This window comes from Antennarius striatus, chromosome 5, assembly GCF_040054535.1.
Source record: "Antennarius striatus isolate MH-2024 chromosome 5, ASM4005453v1, whole genome shotgun sequence".
NCBI classification, from domain to species: Eukaryota; Metazoa; Chordata; class Actinopteri; order Lophiiformes; family Antennariidae; genus Antennarius; species Antennarius striatus.
This window is the reverse complement of record NC_090780.1, coordinates 5379581-5402677: the sequence shown is the minus strand read 5'-3', so window position 1 is coordinate 5402677 and position 23097 is coordinate 5379581. Positions and strand designations below refer to the sequence as shown.

The 23097-nt window shown below is 44.5% G+C and overlaps 1 protein-coding gene across 1 annotated transcript; it reads left to right on the top strand.

Annotated features, from left to right (window-relative positions):
* The first annotated feature begins 981 nt into the window (after positions 1-981).
* On the top strand, positions 982-22958 carry kif17 (kinesin family member 17). The gene is made up of 15 exons (XM_068314656.1): positions 982-1477; positions 1726-1872; positions 1974-2075; positions 2321-2510; positions 2745-3197; positions 3336-3430; positions 3518-3683; positions 13129-13211; positions 13336-13445; positions 18078-18303; positions 19022-19280; positions 19381-19442; positions 19516-19636; positions 20849-20976; positions 21174-22958. The coding sequence occupies exons 1-15, from the start codon at positions 1247-1249 to the stop codon at positions 21213-21215; spliced, it is 2415 nt and encodes an 804-aa protein (XP_068170757.1). The 5' UTR covers positions 982-1246; the 3' UTR covers positions 21216-22958.
* Positions 22959-23097: the final 139 nt, after the last annotated feature.

Sequence of the window (23097 nt, the reverse complement as noted above, 5' to 3'; positions counted from 1 at the left end):
CACTGGAGGATCCCAGTACAGCACACAAGAGATAAGAGACAGGACAGGAAGGAAGATTCATTCATTCATTCATTCATTCATTCATTCATTCATTCATTCATTCATTCATTCATTCATTCATTCATGCATTCATTCATTCATTCATTCATTCATTCATTCATTCATCATCTTGTAGATGAGACACTTGCAAGCATCTAAAGCTGCTTACGCACCTTGTGGGTCGGGTCTGCTGGAGCTCATCTGCTATCTCCAGCCTATCTAACTGAGTATGGGTGAGAGACGTGGTACATCCCAGGCAAGACACCAGCTCAACGTGGAGCCACATGAAAGACAACCATGAATGCTCACTCTGAGACCTATGAGCAATTTTAATGGGACCAATTCATCCTAGCTGTATGTTTTTGGTAGTGCGAGGAAGCCATGAGAACCAACACAGACATGGAGAAAACATACAAAAGGAGGTACACTATTTAATAAAATTATTAAGTCATTCTTTTCAGGTCGTTCACAGAGATTAGTTTTAAGATAAGAGCAGGTATCAAAGTATTTATGGTTCCTCAATTTTAAAAAGAAAAAATAATCAGTGCTAAATTGTATTATATTAATTGTATTGTGTAATTTCTCTTGCCTTCACCTCGATAAAATGAAGCTAGGTTTCATTTATGGCGTTCTTTGCATTGGATACTATCTTCTAAAAACCATAAAACAATGTATACAATATGCTGTGGCATCACAAATTTTTCTATTGTTGTCTGTTTAATCTACAATTAACTATCTCAGTTGTTCATTTGTTAAAATATATACAACGTACACGCATGCCTGTGTTGTTTGCTTGCGGCTTGTCTCACTTCCTCCTCATCAAAAAGGCTGCCATTGTAGGCAGTCTCAACTACTGTTTATGGTTGCTAAGCAACCATTAGATACCGTGCAGCACAAAGGCAAGGGAACTACGGACACCTGACGACAACAGGCTGTGTCTGGATATATTTGCATCTCCACTCAACTTGATTTTATGTTTAATGCATCATTCTTATTTGATGTGTAAAGTGTTGTGGTCAGTTTAACTAGAATAATTTATTACGTACTTAGCTGTTAGCATAACTTGTCTGACTATCTGGATTAGCTATTGACAATACTGCTGCTACTCAGATCTGTGAATATGTATCTGTGATAGAGAATTCAACCTCTACACTTAATTGTATGGGCTATTTATTGCACAAGCCAGCTGCTGTAGGGTGAATGAGACATGGGGTCTGAGTCAGTGAAGGTTGTAGTCAGGTGTAGGCCACTGAATGACAGGGAGAAGGCTCTTTGCTCGAAGATGGTGCTGTCCATGGACCTGCATCGCTGTCAGTGCTTCTTAGAGAAACCTAGTGCAGTGGACGAGCCACCTAAACAGTTTACTTTTGATGGGACTTACTTCATCGATCAAACCACAGAGCAGATGTACAATGAGATTGCCTATCCATTGGTTGAGGTGAGTTCCTCATTTTCTTTTAATTCCAGAGAAAATAATTTGACAGGGCATTGATCCAGATCTTACAAGACACCAGACACCCTGTGTCCAACAAAAGTATGGGACATATCTAATTGCTAATGACTGCAGACCTCACTGTTTACTCACATCTCCTGTCAGTCACTGAGAAGGGTCAGTAGGGTGTTGAATATGCAAAAAAACCCCAAACAAGAACACTTCAAATAACGTAACTTTTCAATTCCTCAAAGGGTATCACTGAAGGATACAATGGCACAATATTTGCCTATGGTCAAACTGGAAGTGGAAAGTCTTTCACCATGCAGGGAGTGTCTGATCCTGCATCCCAAAAAGGGGTAATTCCCCGAGCATTTGAGCACATCTTTGAGAGTATTCAGGTTGGTTTCAACATATCCATCTTCAGGGTTGATTGATTGTACACAAGTAGTGTGTGAATTGTGAAATAATTTACATGTGTTTGTTTCTGTTTCCGATCTAGTGTGCAGAAAATACCAAGTTTCTAGTGAGGGCCTCCTACTTAGAGATATATAATGAGGAAGTCCGAGACCTTTTGGGAAGCGATACCAAACAGAGACTTGAGGTAAGCTGTTGTTTCAATAAACAGATCAGCCCAGGCTGTGTAACATTAGAAGCCTTAACAATTATTGCTCTTATAAATGCAATTATTGCTCTTGTAAAACCAATTATTATGTGCACTGTGTTCACTAACAGTGAACACAGTGTACAAGTTACCATGGAGATCTAAAAGAGCTGCAGTCACAAGATTCTTTGAAGGTCAAGGTGTTTGAACAAGTGGACAGATCTGGATTTCTTGTTAATACTTAGCTGAAAGAACATCCAGAGCGTGGGGTGTATGTGCGGGACCTCTCCATGCACACTGTGCACAGTGTTTGGGAGTGTGAGAGAATCATTGAGCAAGGCTGGAAGAACCGGGTGGTAGGGTACACACTGATGAACAAGGACTCCTCCCGCTCACACTCAATCTTCACTATTCATCTGGAGATCTGCAACACAGGTGAACACAAAATGACACAATACCTTCTAAAATGTTTGCATACTATTAAAATATTTGATTTGTGGTAAAGGAATTGTATTTGTTCAAACCTTGTTTGTAGGATCATGTGATCCTCTTATATCTCAAAACACCACCTGCTGGTTAACACAAAACATTTTCATATTTTCAACAGATGTATTGGCTTAGTGGAGCTTACATTTTCTTAACTGCCCCTTCATCCCCTTAAATTCTCAGATTTAGCTGGCCGGGATCATCTACGAGCAGGTAAACTTAACCTTGTTGACCTGGCAGGAAGTGAACGTCAATCAAAAACTGGCGCTACCGGTGAGCGACTCCGCGAGGCCACAAAGATTAACCTTTCCCTGTCAGCTTTGGGGAACGTCATCTCTGCCCTGGTAGATGGACGCTCCAAATATATCCCCTACCGAGATTCCAAATTGACTAGACTGCTGCAGGACTCTCTAGGAGGAAACACAAGAACCTTAATGATAGCCTGTCTGTCCCCTGCTGACAACAACTATGAAGAAACCCTGAGCACGCTGCGATATGCAAACCGAGCAAAGTGCATCCAGAACAAACCTCGTATCAATGAAGATCCCAAGGATGCTCTCCTCCGAGAATATCAGGAGGAGATCAAGACGTTGCGCGCCCTCGTCTCTGGACAGTTGGGTTCAGCTAAACTGAAGTGTATGTTATGTTATGTTTGAAAAACTCAATGCAGAAATTTAGACAATGTTATTTGAATTTGATTCTTTACTGAATTATTTCATGAAATTATTTGCCTTGCTAAAAAACTTCTCTTTTTCAATTAATAACTAAATACAGCTCTGCTGTCTGGACAGTTGTTGGAAGCTTCCCCTAGTGTTTCTTCAAGAGAACAGTCCAGCATCACAGAAGATGAGAAGGAGAAGATTAAAGAGGCAACTTCAGGCTGTTTTCATTTTTTATAGTGTATATATCCTACATCCCCAGGTAATTTATTAATGTGTGTTCTGCTTTCTTCTCAGGAGTACGAACAGAAACTTGCCAAGTTGCAGGCAGAGTATAACGCAGAGCAGGAATCCAAAGCACAGCTGCAGGAAGATATCACTGCCCTTCGTTCCTCGTTTGATTCCAAGTTGTCTGAGTTGGAGAAAGTTCCAGTCAGCAGGAGAAGTTCTGTCCTGAGAACTGGTAGGAAAACACATGCATACAAGGCAGATCTATTCATCCATCCATCTTGAAACACTTATCCTGGGCCTGGTCGCAGAGGCAACAGTCTGAGCAGGGATGCTCAAACTTCCCTCTACCAAGACACCTGTATAGCTCTTCCGGGGGTATCCTGAATCTTTACCAGACCAGTCAAGAGATAGTCTCTTCAGTGTGTCCTAGGTCTTCCCTAAGGCGTCCTCCCAGCAGGACATGACCGGAACACCTCCCCAAGGAGGCGATCAGGAGATATCCAAAATAGAAGTCCTCGCCACCTCAGCTGGCTACACTTGGTATAGAGGAGCAGTTCCCCCCTGGTGACTGAGTTCCTCACCCTATCTCTAAGGGTACGCCTAGCCACTTGTTAAAGGAAACTCATTTTAACTGCCTTTATCTGGGATCTGTTGCTTTCGGTCATGAACCAAAACTCATGACCATAGGTGAGAGCAGGAATGTAGATTGGCCAGTAAATCGAAAGCTTTGTCTTTCAGCTCAGCTACCTTTTCACCACGACAGCCATATTAAAGGAATGCATAACTGCAGCTGCTGCAGCTGAAGGTTCAGCTTTAAGGAAGTCAAAAGGACATCATTTGCAAATAGCAGAGTTTAAATCCTTTGATCTGCATTCCAGACCCCCTGGCCCCCTGGCTGCACCTAAAAATTCTGTCTATAAAGATTATGAACTAAAACACATGTCTGTAACATTGCATGGCAGTTCGGGACAGTACCTTTGGATTGACAGACCAGGGCGGTGGTTCCTCTTTTCACAAAGGGGGACTCTTCCAACTGTAGGGGGATTTTTAAAATATTTTTACTCCTTAGCCTCCCGGGGAATGGCTATTCCATGGTACTGGAGATGAGGATTAGACCTATAGTCAAACCGAGGATTCAGGAGGAACAATGCGGTTTCGTCCCGTTGCGGAACCCAGGACAAGCTCTACCCTCTCCATTGAGTGCTGGAGGATTCATGGGAGTTTGTCCAACCAGTCCACATGTGTTTTGTGGATCTGGAGAAGGCATTTCATTCTGTCCCTCATGGTATCTTGTGGGGAATACTTCAGGAGTATGTGGTTCGGGGCCCTTTGGTCTCTGTATGACCAAAACAGAGCTTGGTTTGCATTGCCTGCAGTTAGTCATACCTGTTCAAGATGCATGTTGGGCTACAGCATGGCTGCCTTTTATCACCAGTTCTGTTCATTATCTTTATGGACAGAATTTCTACATGCAGCCAGGATCCGGAGGGAGTTCGGTTTGGGGATCAAAGGATCCCATCTCTGCTTTTTGCGGACGATGCTGTCCTCATCAAACCTGGACCTTCAGCATGCACTGGGATGGTTTGCAGCTGAGTCTGACGCGAGTGGGATGAGGATTAGCATCTCTGAATCCGAGGCCATGGTTCCCGACCAGAAAAGGGTGGTTTGTCCTCTTCGGGTTGGTGGAGAGTCTTTAAGTGGAGAAGTTTAAGTATCTTTGGGTCTTGTTCACGAGTGAGGGAAGGATGGAACTTGAGCTTGACAGACGGATTGGTGCAGCTTTTGCTGTGATGAGGTAATTGTATAGGTCTTTCGTGGTGAAGAAGGAGCTGAGTCACAAGATGAAGCCTTCGATTTACCGGTCAATCTACGTTCCTACTCTCCCCTATGGTCATGAGCTTTTGGCCATGACCGAAAGGACAAGATCCTGGATACAAGCAGCTGAAATGAGTATCCTCTGTAGAGTGACTGGGCACACACTTAGAGATAGGGTGAGGAGCTCAGGCACCAGGGAGGAGCTCGGAGTAGAGCTGCTGCTCCTCTACCAGGAGCGGAGCCAACTGCGGTGTCCGTTCCGGATGCCTCCCTGGGGAGGTGTTCCGAGCATGTCCTACCGGGAGGAGACCTTGGGGAAGACCTAAGACGTGCTGGAGGGACTATATCTCCTGGTTAGCCTGGGAATGGCTCGGGATCCCCCCGGAGGAGCTGGAAGAGGTGTCTGGGAAGAGGGTATGGGCATCCCTCCTGAGACTGTTGCCCCTCGACCCGACCCCAGATAAGCGGTTGAAGATGGATGGATTGATGGATGGATGAATGGATGGAGGATTATGAATGGAACTGGTGGTATAGGACAGCCTGCTAAAGTCTAACACGCACCTAGTACAGATCTGACGTACTGCCAGCAATGTAATCCAAGCTCTGGCTTCAGTCACACAGGGGTCAGACTACCCTTGGTAAAGGGCCCTAACCATATACTCCCGAAGCACTCCCCTAACCCAGATACGACGTGGGATGTGGTCGCCTTCTCCAAATCCAAAGCACATGTCCACAAAGCACATGCGGACTGGTTGGGTTAACTTCCACAAAACCCTTGATAAGATAAAATAAGAGAAGACAAGACAAGACAAGATGGAACTTTATTAATCCCAAGGGAAATTCTATTTTCAGGTTTTCAGGTTCTGTTACCAAAGACAGTGTTGGTGGTGCATCACTTTCACTTTCTTCTGAGGCAACAGATGCTTTGCCAGAATTTCTTTGAGGAGGTAGTCCTCCTCCATGGCCCCATCGAACTCCTTCCTGACTTAAGTTTTTGCCTCCATAACCACTTGAGCCATGGTATGCCTTGTCTACCCATAGCGGTAGGCTGCCTCCGGAGTCCCATGAGTCAACAAGGCTCAATAAGAGTCCTTCAGCTTGACGGTATTCCTTACTTCTGTCATCCACCACCATGTTTGGGGGGTTGCTGCTGTGACAGGCACCACGGACCTGGCAACCAGAACCCCAAGCAGCTGCTTCAACAACGGAGGTGGGGAATGTGGTCCACTTGGACTCAATGCCCCCAGCCTCCCCAGGGATCTGGGAGAAAGTCTCCTGCAGGTGAGAATTGAGATATTCCAATGACACCTTTGGACCTGCCAAGGCTGTCCGGCCCCCTGCTCCGCCAGCGGATTGAGTTCACCTCCAGGTGGTGATCAGATAGATAGACAGACAGACAGACAGACAGACAGATAGACTTTATTCATCCCAAACTGGAAAATTTAAACGTTACAGTAGCAGAACAGACAGAAACAGGGAAAATTAACATTGAAAAAAATAAGACAATAGGGAAAAATAATAATAATAACATTAAAAAAATATTAACAATATTAACAATAATAATAATGATAATAATAACAACAATAACAGTACCTAAGCATAGTAGGCGTTTAATCATAAATAAGTGTGGCACTCTGTGGCCATACACAGGACTTAATGAAGCCATATCTAAACATCAGACTGGTGGTGGAACTCTATCTGATATTTTAGAGCTGTTGTACAGCATGATGGCTTGTGGCAGGAATGACTTCCTGTACCTTTCTCTTCCACAGCGGAGCTGTAGCAGTCTGTGAAAGCAAGCTCCGCTGTCTGTCCAGTGTGTGGTGGAGAAGGTGAGCGGGGTTATCCATGATGGATAACAGTTTGTTCAGAGTCCTCCTCTCCACCACGGCCTCCACAGTGTCCAGACTACAGCCAATCACAGAGCCAGCCTTCATTAGCTTGACTACGTGTATCCACAATTTGAAGCTAATAGCTGTTAGCATCAGACCCTACTACCTGGCGCGTGAATATTCACACTTTATTGTCCTGGCCGTCTACATCCCTCCACGTGCGGACCCTGAGACTGCACGTGAGAACATCTGTGCGACCACCTCTGCTCTTCGGACCCGGCACCCTGAGGTGCTTGTTATTATCACCGGTGAGTTTAACCACGTCACCCTGGACTCATCTCTCCCCACAATGGTCCAGCATGTAGACTGCTCCACACAGAAGAACAGAACCATCAATCTGTTCCACACTAATGCTAAGGAGTCATATAACGCCACCCTCTCCCCCCACTAGGTAAATCAGACCATAACCTAGTGCACCTTCAGCCCACCTACATCCCGCTGGGGAAACGGCTGACAGCAACAACACGGCAGGTCAGGAGGTGGTCCCTGGAAGCAGAGGAAACGCTGAGGGACTGCTTCCAGACCACCGATTTGGATGTTATTGTGGGCTCACATGGCGAGGAGATTGGGGGCAGCTCAGTGTTTTACAGATTACATGAACTTCTGTGTGGACACCGTGGCCCCTGTCAGGACAGTCCGGTGTTAACCAAACAACATACCATGGTTAACCAACGAAGTCAAGGCTGTCCTGAACAGGAAGAAGCGGGCGTTCAGGAACAGGAATGAGGAGGAGATGCGGAAGGCCCAGCAGGAAGTGAGACTCTGCCTGAGGGAGGCCAAGGAGGCATACGGGAGAAAGCTGGAAAAGCAACTGGGGCGCAACCAGGTGCAGGAGGTCTAGAATAGGATGAGAACCATCACCGGACACGGGAAAGGGCGCAGCACTGTGGAGGGGAACAGTGAACAAGCGAATGAATTAAACAGCTTTTTCAATTGGTTCAGCTCCCCCACCACTCCCGGCTCCTCGTTCCAGGCCTCTCTCAGTCCTGCGGACCGCTCCACTGATGCTCCCTCCTCCTGTGCTTCCTCTCCTTCCACCCCTACCACTCCTCCCGAGCCCACTCCAAGAGCTGTGAAGCTCAGTGGCCCCACCTCAACCACTGGACTTCCAACCTCGCCACGACCTCCTGCTCCCACCACGGCCGAGACCGTCATCACTGCAGACCTGATGACGACAACACTGCGGAGGCTTCGTCCCTATAAGGCAGCTGGACCGGATAAGGTCTCCCCAAGACTCCTCCGAGCCTGTGCTTCGGAACTAGGGGAACCCCTGCAGCAATTGTTCAACCTCAGTCTGCGGCTGGGGAGGGTCCCGTCACTGTGGAAGACCTCCTGCATCATCCCTGCGCCCAAGAAGCGACGCCGTACTGACCTCAACCATCGACCGGTTGCTCTTACCTCCCACATAATCAAGACCCTAGAGCAACTGGTCCTGGAGCTCATGCGTCCACAGGTGCAAGGTGCAATGGACCCTCTCCAGTTTGCCTATCAGGCCAAGGTTGGGGTTGAAGATGCTGTCTTGTACCTCCTCCACCATGTGCTCTCCTACCTGGACGTCAGGGGCTGTGCTGTCAGGGTGCTCTTCTTTGACTTTTCCAGTGCCTTCAACACCATCCAGCCCTGGCTTCTGCAGGATAAACTGACCTCCATGGCTGTGGACCTCTATCTCGTGAGCTGGATCACGGACTACCTAACGGACAGACCTCAGTACGTCCGTATGGGGGACTGTTTGTCTTCCTTGGTGACCAGCAGCATGGGGGCGCCACAAGGGACCGTGCTCTCCCCCATTCTCTTCACCCTCTACACATCGGACTTCAAGCAGTCCGATACATGCCACATACAGAAGTACTCTGATGACACTGAGATAGTGGCATGTATCCGGGAGGGAGATGAGGGGGAGTACAAGGCATGGTGGCTGACTTTGTGGAGTGGTGTGAACAGAACCAGCTCCAGCTCAATGTCTCCAAGATGAAGGAGATGGTGCTGGATTTCCAGAGGGCACCCTCTCCACAGCCAGTGATCATCGAGGGCAGTGAGGTAGAGGTTGTAGGTAACTATAAGTACCTGGGACTGAGCCTGGACCCTGTGGAGAAGCTATTGGAGAGCAGGACCATGTCCAAAGTCCAGGCTATCATGAACAACACCAGCCACCCTCTGCCATTCATCCCAGTCAGTGAAAGGTCTGACTTTCACTGCCCACCTGATCATTGAAGCCCAGCAAAAGAACAATGGAGTCCCCAGTTGGTGCACTATCCAGCAAGCCTCCAAGGGACTCCAAGAAGATCAAGTACTCTGCACTGCCATTCAGCCTGTAGCCCCAAATAACACCACTCGCTGACTTAAAGGTGAAGGGCCACGACTCTCTTGTTCACTGGGGTCAACTCCAACACATGGCAGCTGGGCTGTGGGGCTATGAGCAAGCCCACAACAGCCTGCACCTATTATTGTGGAAAACACCAGAGAAGTGGAGAGTCCTCTCAAGGCGTTGGGTTCCAGAGCCCAAGCTGTGCGTGGATGTGACCCCAATTATATCAACCTCCCTCACAAGCTCCGGTTCCTGGCTTCCCCCCCAGTGAAGTGACATTCATTGTCCCAAGAGTCAGTCTCTCTGTCTTGGGAGTGATCCTAACCCCTAATCCAATTGTGCCATACTAAGCAATGTCATAGTCCTTGAATTTAATGTAACATAGGGCTTGTTGAACTGCTTTCATACTGGCCCGTCACCCACGACCTGTTTGCTATGGGAGATCTTACCGAATCATAAAGCACCAAACCCACATAGCTCCTAGGATCATTCGGGCACTCAAACTCCCCTGCCATGAAAGGTGGCAGTTCAAGGGGAGACAAAGATCATGGATCAGATCAGATGTTCAATAAGTGATGAGAGTGGAGAGAAGTTCAGGCATATCACCAGCAGTCAAGGAAAAGGCAGTCTCCCAATCTCGATTATATTCATAATAGGTAAACACTGCAGTCTGTCGGTCTTAAAACATGTTTGATTTAGACATTAACTAATTGGCTGCCAGTCATTTTCAATGCAGCATGTCCCCCTACTGCCAGCGCTTTGTAGCAATTAATCTCCTTTGGTGGACTTCTTCCGACCCTCCGGACATTTATCGGGGTTTTCTTTCTGTTCTTCAACGATCACAAGATGCTTTGTTCAGAGCTTCACGTGTTCGCTCCCTGGTGAGCTCTGACATATGCAAACTTTGTAGCATCTTGAGCTGCCACAACTTCTGTGTCTCCTTCTTGATTCTCCATCCTCTGCTCCATAACTGGATCAGTGCTGCCATACTGTTTACTCTAGGAACGTATATACAATATCTAAACTAATTGTCATAATTGCCAATTTAAAAGTCCTAAAACTACCTCTAGCCATCCATTTTCTTCCACTTTATCCACCGCAGCGGGTCACAGGGAACTGGAGCCTATCCCAGCTGGCAGAGGGCATGAGGCGGGGGACACTCCAGGCACGACGCCAGTGCGCCGTGGAGCCACACACAAAGACAGACAACTATGCACACAAACACACACACACACACACACACACACACACTGTTACGACCCAGCTAGAGGACTGGATAGATAACATAATACGGATTTCAAAAAGGGGGAACATAAAACATTTATTCGAAATTCTCGCAAACAAGAACAAAGGTTTAACTAAAAGTTCTCAGCCAATGGGCGCATTTCAAAGATCAAAATTTCACTAACAAAAATACTCCAATTAAACAAGCTTTTAACCAAGGGTCGGATACAAACTCAACATATAAGCAAGGTCACAAGATTCTTAATTCGTCAGAGGTCAAAGGCGTGCTGCCACAGTCAGACAGGCGCCCTGACTAGCTGGCTTGCAGAGCCTTTTAAAGTGTCCCCGCCAGGTGACGTGGCAGGGCTTGGGCCAGGCAGGAGGACAGCACACCAATCAGGAGCTGGTCTGGTGACGAGGTGCAGTCAGGAGTCCCAGAACCACCACACCTGGCACTGACGGAGGGCGGAGCATCAGGGAGCAGAGCAGGGCAGGGCCAGCAGCTCAAAGGCAGGGCCGCAGAGGGACACACAATCACAAACGGATGAGCTACGGCCGTAACACTCCCCCCCTTAAAAATGGAACCCCACTGGGTTACATATCAAATTACCCACCTAAACTCAAAGCATACTTACTACAAAAATTGTTCAAATCTCCCAAAATACAAACCCCATACTTACTGTCTGGACAGAGCATCAGCCAACACATTCTCAGACCCCTTTTTATGTTGTATGTTCAGGTTGTAGTCCTGAACGACCAATGCCCACCGCATGAGACGCTGGTTGTGATTATACATGCGGGATAGAAAGGTGAGAGGGTTATGATCTGTAAAAACTGTAACTGGCAAAGGACTGGACCCGAGGTAAACTTCGAAGTGCTGGAGTGCCAACAACAAAGCTAAGGTTTCTTGCTCAATGGTGGAGTAGTTGACCTGGTACTTGTTGAATTTTCGTGAAAAGAATGCGATTGGGTGATCTACTCCATCCCCATCCTCCTGCAGCAGGACAGCACCGGCTCCCACCCCACTGGCATCAACCTCTAGTTTAAAGGGTCGAGAGAGGTCAGGCGCAGCGAGAACGGGAGAGTGGCACAGAAGTGATTTTATACTCTCAAAAGCAGTCTGACACTCTGGGGACCACACAAATTCTACTTTTGGGCTAAGGAGGTTGGTTAGTGGTCGCACCACGGTGGAAAAATTTCTACAGAAGCTGCGGTAGTAACCAGCCATGCCCAGAAAGCGGCGCAGGGCTCTCCTGGTGGATGGCACAATGAACTCTGAGATGGCACAAATCTTAGCCTCTACAGGTCGCACCTGTCCCTGGCCCACCTGTCTCCCCAAGTAGGTGACAGTGGCCTTACCGAATTCACACTTGGCCAAATTTATGGTGAGGGATGCGTTGGCGAGGCGTGCGAACACCTGTTCCAAGATCTGGATGTGCTCCTCCCACGTGGAGGTGTACACAATAAGATCGTCCAGATAAGCACTACAATGTGATAAACCGGCCAGCACGGAGTTAATGAGACGCTGAAAGGTGGCCGGTGCGTTACACATACCGAAGGCCATGACGGTGTATTCCAAGAAGTAGTCGGGGGTTACAAAAGCGGAAATCAAAGATGCACGCTTGGTTAGCGGCACCTGCCAGTAACCTTTGAGCAAATCTAACTTGCTCACGAACTTTGCTGAACCCACATTATCCTCACAATCTTCCATCCTCGGTTGGGGATAGGAGTCAGGTACAGTAACGGCGTTGACTTTTCGGTAGTCCGTAATAAAACGATGTGAACCGTCGGGCTTAGTGTCCAGAAGACACGGAGAACTCCAGGGACTGGAGCTGTGGATGGCTAAACCATTTTCTAATAAATACTCAGCCTCTCTTTTCATTATGGCGCGCTTAGAGGCGTTTACACGGTAATGGTGTTGTTTGATCGGCCGAGCATCACCCACGTCAATGTCATGTAGTGTGACAGTAGTCCGGGATGGCGCCGTGGAGCCACACACAAAGACAGACAACTATGCACACAAACACACACACACACACACACACACACACACACACACACACACACACACACACACACACACACACACACACACACACACACACACACACACACACACACACACACACTCATTCCTACAGGCAATTTGGGACCGCCCAATTAACCTGAAGGAACATTATTAATTGGTTTGGAAACTATATATATCTGTTCTTACTGGTTCAGGAACGTCATTTCGTGGGTGGAACGTGAAATTGGAAACGTTGTAATTCTGTTTCTGTTTGGAACAAACCAATTGGAAAAAAAATCTGGTTCAAAGCCCTGCTTAAGACTCCTGGCTAATGCAGAACATTGTAAAATTTTTGTAAAGTTATTTTATTTTTTTATTTTTTTATGGTTTCCCCTCTTTTCCTGATGCTAAGAAATATTGTCATGTCTTCTAGCATTGGTGAGCTCTAGCTGTATGACACAAGGTTCTGAAGAAGAGATCTACCGCAATATATTTGGACACCCTTCCCTGTGTGAGGTATTGTTCACTTGCACCGTCCACCCATTACCATTAAGAAGATATTATTGTTGCATATTGAGGTTTCATTAAGTGGAATGAAAACACAACTACTGGATTTCATCCTCTTATGTGGGTGAACCAGGCCGCTGTACCTCATGAAGCTTCTGGTTTGGAGACAGAAAGTGATGGGCTCATAGCCTCATCCAACATGACCACTGCAGGTCCCGTGGATCAGCAAGATATCCTGCAAAGGTTTGTCAGCATGCATTATACACACATACAAATATCAATGTTGCTTGTGTCACTGAAATGTGGTTTGATTGTTCTTATGGTATTGAAAACTGAGGTACAGGAAAATCATCAAAAATATATACTGTAATCAAATTCTAATGACTCTTCAGTAGATGGAAGTAAATTTGTACGAACATGTTCTGTCTATAATAAAAAAATTACTCCCAACAAGTGGTGCCAAAATGTCAGAAATATTTTTATGGCTGTAATATCTCTCCAAAAGTAAAAAAACAACAACAACATTTGAAGGTACCAAAGAGAGTAAAATAACAAATACATACCTGTTATATATTTTTTAGCTTTTAAAATGCCTGTTTGTAAACATAATATTAGTGAATAATTTAGCAGTACACAGGTGCAACATGTCCACCAACTTAGCATGCTACATATCATGAGCAAGAGCTTGAACATAAATGTATTTTTTACATTTAAACCTGAAATGTCTCTCTTATATAAGTGCAAAGACAGAGCACAAAACCATATTTTTGAGAGCATGAAGGAGAGGAGGAAAGTGTGTTCGCATTAAGAGAGAGAAGAGGAACACCAAGAGTATAGGACTAATAGTAGGGACGTTGAATGTTGGAACTGTGACAGGAAAAAGTAGAGAGTTGGTTGACATGATGCAGAGGAGGAAGGTAGACATACTGTGTGTCCAGGAGACCAGGTGGAAAGGTAGCAAGGCTAGAAGTTTAGGAGCAGGGTTCAAGTTATTCTATCATGGTGTAGATAGGAAGAGAAATGGAGTAGGAGTTATCTTGAAGGAGGAGTTTGTTAGGAATGTCCTGGAGGTAAAAAGAGTATCGGATAGAGTGATGAGTCTGAAGCTAGAAATAGAAGGTGTGGGTATGCTCCACAGGTAGGATGCGAGCTGGAGGAGAAGGAGAAATTCTGGCTGGACTTTGATGAAGTGATGCAGAGCATACCTAGAAGTGAGAGAGTTGTCATTGGTGCAGACTTCAATGGACATGTTTGTACAGGAAACAGAGGTGATGATGAGGTGATGGGCAGGTTTGGTATCCAGGTGAGGAACACAGAAGGACAGATGGTGGTTGACTTTGCAAAAAGGATGGAAATGGCTATAGTGAATACTTTCTTCCAGAAGAGGCAGGAACATAGGGTGACCTATAAGAGTGGTGGTAGGAGCACACAGGTAGACTACATCTTGTGTAGACGGTGTAACCTAAAGGAGATCAGTGACTGCAAAGTGGTGGTAGGCGAGAGTGTAGCCAAACAGCATAGGATGGTGGTGTGCAGGATGACTCTGGTGGTGAGGAAGATGAAGACGGCAAAGGCAGAGCAGAAGACGAAATGGTGTAAGCTAAAAAAGGAAGAGGGTTGCATGACTTTTAGGAAGGAGTTAAGACAGGCTCTGGGAGGCCAGGAGGTGCTTCCACATGACTGGACAACTACAGCTAATGTGATCGGGGAGACAGGTAGGAGAGTACTTGGTGTGTCATCTGGAAGGAAAGTAGATAAGGAGACTTGGTGGTGGAATGAGGAGGTACAGGAGTGTATACAGAGAAAGAGGTGAGCTAAGAACAAGTGGGACACTGAGAGGACTAGGGAGAGAAGATAGGAGTACAGGGAGATGCAGCGTAAAGTGAAGGTAGAGGTAGCAAAGGCCAAACAAAAAGCTTACGATGACTTGTATGCTAGGTTGGACAGTAAGGAGGGAGAGACTGATCTATACCGGTTGGCAAGACAGACAGACAGAGATGGAAAGGATGTGCAGCAGGTTAGGGTGATTAAGGATAGGGATTGAAGTCTATTGACAGGTGCCAGCAGTGTGATGGGAAGAGGGAAAGAGTACTTTAAAGAGTTGATGAACGTGGAAAATGAGAGAGAACAAAGACTAGAAGAGGTGACTGTTGTGGACCAGGATGTAGCAAAGATTAGTCAGGATGAAGTGAGGAGGGCACTGAAGAGGATGAAGAGTGGAAAGGCAGTCGGTCCTTATGAGATACCTGTAGAGGTTTGGAAGTGTCTAGGCGAGGTGGCAGTAGAGTTTATGACTGGTTTGTTCAACAGGATCTTAGATAGTGAGAAGATGCCTGAGGAATGGAGGAGAAATGTGCTGGTGCCCATTTTTAAGAACAAGGGAGATGTGCAGAGTTGTGGCAACTACAGAGGAATAAAGCTGATGAGCCATACAATGAAGTTATGGGAAAGAGTAGTGGAAGCTAGACTAAGGGCAGAAGTGAACATTTGTGAGCAGCAGTATGGTTTCATGTAAAAAAAGAGTACTACAGATGTAGCATTTGCTTTGAGGATGTTGATAGAGAAGTACAGAGGAGGCCAGAGGGAGCTGCATTGTGTTTTTGTAGATCTAGAGAAAGCTTATGATAGGGTGCGCAGAGAGGAACTGTGGTATTGTATGAGGAAGTCTGGAGTGGCAGAGAAGTATGTTAGAGTGGTGCAGGACATGTATGAGGACTGTAAGACAGTGATGAGGTGTGCTGTAGGTGTGACAGAGGAGTTCAAGGTGGAGGTGGGACTGCATCAGGAATCAGCTCTGAGCCCCTTCTTGTTCGCTGTGGTGATGGACAGGCTGACAGACGAGGTTAGACAGGAATCTCCATGGACTATGATGTTTGCAGATGACATTGTGATCTTCAGTGAGAGCAGGGAACAGGTGGAGGAGAAGCTAGAGAGGTCGAGGGTTGTCCTGGAAAGGAGAGGAATGAAGGTTAGCCGCAGTAAGACAGAGTACATGTGTGTGAATGAGAGTGACCCAAGTGGAAGAGTGAGGTTACAGGGAGAAGAGATCAAGAAGGTGGAGGATTTTAAGTACTTAGGGTCAACAGTCCAGAGTAATGGAGAGTGTGGAAAAGAGGTGAAGAAGCGTGTCCAGGCAGGATGGAACGGGTGGAGGAAAGTGTCAAGTGTGATGTGTGATAAAAGAGTTTCAGCTAAAATGAAAGGAAAGGTGTACAAAACTGTGGTGAGACCAGTGGTGTTATTTGGTCTAGAGACAGTGTCACTGAGGAAAAGACAGGAGACAGAGCTGGAGGTAGCAGAGATGAAGATGCTGAGGTTCTCCCTGGGAGTGACCAGGATGGATAGGATCAGGAATGAGTACATCAGAGGGACAGCACATGTTAGAGGTTTTGGAGATAAAGTCACAGAGGCCAGACTGAGATGGTTTGGACATATCCAGAGGAGAGATAGTGAATATATTGGTAGAAGGATGCTGAGTTTTGAACTGCCAGGCAGGAGGCCTAGAGGAAGACCAAAGAGGAGGTTTATGGATGTAGTGAAAGAGGACATGAAGGTAGTTGGTGTGAGAGAAGAGGATTCAAAGGACAGGGCTAGATGGAGGAAATTGATTCGCTGTGGCGACCCCTGAAGGGAAACGCCGAAAGGAAAAGAAGAAGAAGAATCCTACGTAGTCTCTTTTTCCTTGTCGCAGAATGTAGTTGACAAACCATTGATGCTTCCCGAATGTGTCTCAATAATTAGGGCCCTGCACCAAAAAAGTTGACAAGTAACTGTAATATACATGACTTTGACCCCTTACTCAAAATAAAAATGGTTAATTATATTCACTTAATAACTGCAGATGCACTAACCATTTCACTAGCCCTAACCCTAACACTTAACTGAATGTTGTGAACGCCATGATTGAATAATAGTACCTCAATCAATCAATCAATCAATCAATCAATCAATCAATCAATCAATCAATCAATCAATCAATCAATCAATCAATCAATCAATCAATCAAGTTTTATTTATATAGCGCTTAATCATGGCAACAGACATTTCAAAGTGCTCTGAACCCTCCAGAGCAAGCATAAGCAACAGTGGCGGGGAAAAACTCCCTCGATGAGGAAGAAACTCAGGGCAGGACCCAGACTCTTTTGGGGCCATCCGCCTTGACCGGTTGGGTGGAAAAGAAATAAAAGAAAGATAAGAACAGGTTCAGAGAAAGAGAGACAGATAGAGTGGCAGATAGGCCAGATAGCATCAGTGTCAATATGGTTAAGTTAGACGATTGGGGTTGTTGTCTTCAATACATGTTTCCCATTGGTAAATTCAAGGCACAATTACAGCTGCGTGGATGACTGTATGGAGGCACGGAGGAAGAAAGGAAGGAGGACCCCAGCTGATGGATAGATGAGGGGTGGTACTGGTGGGCTTGGAGGAGAAGGTCCACAGCACATGGATAGATGTGGGTGGTACTGGTGTGCTTGCAAGTGCAGGTCCACAGAGGATGGTCCACAGCGGATGGGCGGATAAGGGGTGGAATAGTATGGTGACACGGAGGAAGAGAGGCAGCAGGACCCCTGATAGCTGAGCTATACTTTAAGTAGTAAGATTTTAGATTCTTGAACTAATAATGATGGTAATACAAACAAAATGGATTTTTATCATGATCTGAGTGTCATGTACATTTGTGCAAAATTTTGTGCAATATCAGCTTTATAAACAGATAATTTACTGGCTTTTTAATGAAAAACATAGTGAGTTAGTAAAATTACTACCATTAAATATTTAAACTTTAGACATCTACTGTATATTAGTGCTCATTACAGGCTATGATTGGAAATATTTGCATGAATGCAAATTTCCTCTCAATCCATCTCTCCTCAGGCTGAAACAACTAGAGCAGCAGGTAGTTGGAGGTGAGCAGGCCAGGAACACAGAGCTACAACAGAGACACCGGCAGAGAAAGAACCTTGCTGACCAGAGAAAAGTCCACCTTATCCATGCTCTGTCAGAGAACAGTGAGGACAGTGAGATGCTGCTGAATGTTTATAACTCCATCCAGGAAGAGGTCCATGCCAAAAGCCAAATGTTGGGAAAGGTCCAGGGCAAGGTTTGTCAATTTATTTGGGACATATAAAAATTCAAAAATGGATTTAAAAAAAAAATGGAGAGAAACACATTTTTTTTTCTCTTTAAATTTAAACCCAGGGCGCAGTGGGTAGTGCTGTCTCTGCGTGGCAAGGCGGTTTTTGAGTCCCACTCTGTACGGAGTTTGCATGTTCTCCCCGTATCTGCATGGGTTCTCTCCAGGTTCTTCGGCTTCCTCCCACCTCCAAAAACATGCGCTTCAGGTTAATTGGCAGTTCCAAATTGCCCTCAGGAGTGAGTGTGTGTGTGTGTGTGTGTATGCTTGTCTGTGTCTCTGTGTGACTCGGCGGTGCACTGGCGTCGCGCTCAGAGTTTCCCCCGCCTCACACCCTCAATCAGCTGGGATAGGCTCCAGCTCCCTGTGACCTGCGACAGCGGATTAAGCGGTGGACGATGAATGAATGAATGATTTAAACAGAGAGAATCAGGAAACTCCTACTGTTCGATTGAATTTGTTAAATGTCTCACTGTAGTATATGCTCAAAAGCTTGGTTCATTCTTTACAGTGCAAAGAAGCAACTATTTGTGTTTACATAGCAAACAACAACAAAAATGTAACAAGATTTGCACTAGAAATACTGCATAATGTTCCAAATCACAGTTTATTTCAGCTTTCATTGCAAAATTATATTTCTTTTATATTATAACTCATTTTACTGTCAAATCACCTGTTGCTGCAGCTTAAAGGAGCCAAACTAGAGATCCGTGACCTGCAGGCAGAGTTTGAAGTAGAGAGGAACGACTACCTGGCAATCATTCGCCGGCTAGAAAGGGAGGGTCAGTTACTGCAGGGTATTCTGGAGCGCATGGTGCCGCTGGTCCGCCGTGATTGCAACTATAGCAACCTGGACCGCTTGAAGAAAGAAGCTGTCTGGGATGAGGACAGCATCACATGGAGGCTACCAGATGTGGTGGTGCAGAAAACAACACTTCCCTCAGGTACCATATGGGAAGAGGGGATGCATAAAAAAAATGTTTTTTAGCAGTGAGTCTTTTGGTGGTTTCCTGAACATATCTCCATCCTCTTTCTCTCTCACAGCAGTGGCTTCAAAATCTTCAGGTCATAGAGGTTCAGTGGCTGATGTTGGAGAATCATCTATGGTAATTATATTTCAAATTACTACTTTTTTTTCACAGTCGATGTAACAATTGTAATTTGTTTTTTCTTTAACAGGTGGATGAGGACAGGTACAAGGAAATGTTGGACCGCAGCAACAGTGAGAATATTGCCAACAGGTATTTCAAGTCAAGGAGAACTAGTCAACTGCTGGGACGTGAAGCTTCCAAGGGACATGGTAAGAAGAAGATCAAACAATGACCACTGATCAAACAATCCAGAATGACAGAGACTACAAACGGTACTTTAAAGGTCAGAGTGGAAAACATCCATTCATTATTTCGGTGTTTTTCTGTTAAGGAACATTTGATCAAGTTGAGATCACGAAAATTTAAATACAATACAAATATAATCATGTTTACAGGTGGTACAATATAAAATTTAATTTAAAAATGTATCCTTTACATAAAAAATACAGAAAAAAATTAATAAAGGTTGTATTTATTTACATCACCGTCCATTTTTGTGTTATCCAAACAATGCAATACCAAAACAATTTCAAGATTATCTCCAGACTTCTTAAAAACACATATACAAATACATTTTATTACTTTAATGTGGGCTTTTACCTATCACTTTACAAAAGAGTCTCTTGTGTCACTTTCCTTTTAGCATTCTCCAACTTAACCCAAGGTTGAAAACAGAATAGGCTCATATGCATCTGGCAATGTTTTGGAATAGCTATATTGAACACTGCCACTCTGTGATCAAAACTTGTAACAGCAGGTAAATTTATGGCAGACCATTCAATAATATGGAACTAAGCAAAAATTTACTTCAAATAGTGAACATACTTTACATTTTAACTTGATCAAAAATAATAAAATTAACAAGTAAGCCAAATTCACCTGTTTTTCCAACACAAGGGGTACTCAGAGTCTGAGTGGGAAATTATTTTAATTGTTTTTTACAAATGTACCATCTGGCTGATACATTTAAATTTTTGTCAGAACTATGTTATGTTTGCCATCTTTACTAAAAAAATAAATAAACGAAAATTAAATGGAGTTAAATTCTCACATTATTATCCTCAAAAAGCCTCCACCAGTACTTTTTCTACTTCATTTAAAAAGTACAATCGATGAAAACATTTAATGAGATATTTTTTAAATATAGTTTTTATTTCTCCTGGATAATAGTTGTTTCTTTCTGAACTATAAAATCCATTCTCAATGAATTTGACACATTTTGAAAGTGAATTGACCTTTCGTGATATTACCAATGATGTTAGACCTTGTACTTAAAGTTTAAATGAGGCCAGAGAACCTTGCTTTCACTATATACATGTGAAATAAATATTGCAGTATATGTTCAACTACAGGGGGAAAAGAAACATGTTTGAGTGGTCTTTCTTTTGGTTTATAAATCTGATGGAGGTCTTCCCCTGCAGCCGTTGTTTCTCCTCCCTTGGTTAACGGGATGCTCCATCTCACTGTAAGCAGCCCCACCACAACCCCACCCATCAACTCACGACCTTTCCGCCTTGAGTCGTTGGATGTTCCATTGTCCAGCAATAAGGTGAAGCAGAAAAAATGCAAACCTCACATCCAGAGTGAAGGGATGTGAAGCATCAATATAATACATTGTAGCATCTCACTGTAACTTATATTTGTTTAAAAAAGTTTTATATAGAGTGATTGATTTCATGCAGTATATGGTGTAGTATTTGGTATAACCACATCACTGATAAGATAACCATTCATCTTTCATTTTAGAAAAATGCTGTCTACACTTTGATGATCCTCTTTAATTTGTGACTCAATATGCTTGTATTTAACACCTATGTATTTTACTATTGCTGATTGTGAACAAAAATTTACAGTATAGTTAAAACACTGCAATTGCTGCTGAGTTAATCAAATAAAATATATTTGCTTTATGACTGATTTAATTTGTTTTAAAAAGACTTTTTCAGTGAGTTGTGAACTGACCAGTTTGTTGTGTAGCGGCTGTTGTCATGGCAGCAATGTTGACAGGTAGGGTTAGGTTAGACAGTTATCTAATGTTACACATGAGCTCTGGGATCAACAGCACAGGTACTAGTATTACTTCAGTAAAGGCCAAGTGTGACAGATTTAGTCTTCTAGTGTGTTCTCTAGTTGGGTGGTTGTTGGACACAATGAACTGAATACCGCTTTTCTTTCCTTTCCCTCTAAAAATAGGAAAAGAAAAGCACTCTAGGAAGTCATATTTAATTTGTAAACTCTGGGCAGAAGGGCGGCACGGTGGCGCAGTGGTTAGCGCTGTTGCCTCACAACACGGCGGGTCCGGGTTCGAGTCCCGCTCTGTGCGGAGTTCGCATGCTCTCCCTGTGTCCGCGTGGGTTCTCTCCGGGTTCTCCGGGTTCTCCATCTTCCTCCAAAAGCATGCGCTTCAGGTTGATTTGCCGGTCCCAAATTGCCCGTAGAAGTGAGTGAGTGTGTGCGTGCGTGCGTGTATGTATGTCTTTGTATGTTGCTCCGCGGTGCACTGGCGTCGTGCCCGGAGTGTCCCCTGCCTCATGCCCTATGTCAGCTGGGATAGGCTGCAGCTCCCCGTGACCCGCTACGGCGGATACAGCGGCAGTACATGAAAATGAATGAATGAACTCTGGGCAGCTGCAGAGTATGTACACCAATTATAGAGATTTATTTAAAATATGAATCCCGTTAAGGAATCTGTATTACACTCTTTATTTACATTTTTGTCTCTCATGAACTCCGTCCTTCCTGCAGGTTTCTTTTTTGTCTCAATATCGTATTTTTAACTGGATATACCAAAGACAGATTTCCCTACCCACTGTTTAATTTTCTTAGCCAGTACTGAGTTGTGTCAGTTTCCAAGTTTGCCACCCTTATTATCCTATTCACACCCATAGATACTGTCCCATTTGATGAACCCATTCGACTGAAGGACAGCACACATAGAAAAGAGATTACTTACATACATATAGTCTTCATACATACTGTATATAAACCTACACACACACACACACACACACACACACACACACATATATATATATATATGTGTGTATGTGTGTGACAGCTCAAGTTATATGATAGTCAATTCTGTACGTGGAGCGGTGGACGGAGCAGAACAGGACGGAGCGAAACAGGTTTGACAAAATTTAAAGAGTACGAGGAAAATACATTAAATCACAGGTCAGTTTAAAAGTTGAAGTCACACTTCCATATCTAGGTAGCACATTTGAAAATGTTTCCTTTATTAATTACACAGAAACACTAGAACTTCAGGTAAAACGTTGGTAATAAATAATGTCATTATAATCACTACTTTTATTTCTGTATAACCATTTCTAATATTTAAACCAGGAATGCATGGACATTTGTCTTATAATTTTAAAACCCACTTAGACCATAAACATAAAATAGTAATAGTGATATAAAATAGTAGTAGAAGCAAATTAGTTAACTATCAGTAATTTACAAATTGATTATGATGGTTTAGAACATGATTAGAACACAGTGGAAGGCCATGCCCAAAAATACATTTTTGGTTTAACAATGATTATGAGCTGTACACACACACACACACACACACACACACACACACACACACACACACACACACACACACACACACACACACACACACACACACACACACACACACACACACACACACACACACACACAC

Bases quoted from the DNA above. Each gene is read 5' to 3' on its own strand.
- kif17 (XM_068314656.1), top strand. From the start codon at position 1,247: ATGGGGTCTGAGTCAGTGAAGGTTGTAGTCAGGTGTAGGCCACTGAAT. The intron at 13,212-13,335 runs GTATTGTTCACT...TGGGTGAACCAG, and splicing joins GACACCCTTCCCTGTGTGAG to GCCGCTGTACCTCATGAAGC. The intron at 19,637-20,848 runs GTAAGAAGAAGA...CTTCCCCTGCAG, and splicing joins TGAAGCTTCCAAGGGACATG to CCGTTGTTTCTCCTCCCTTG.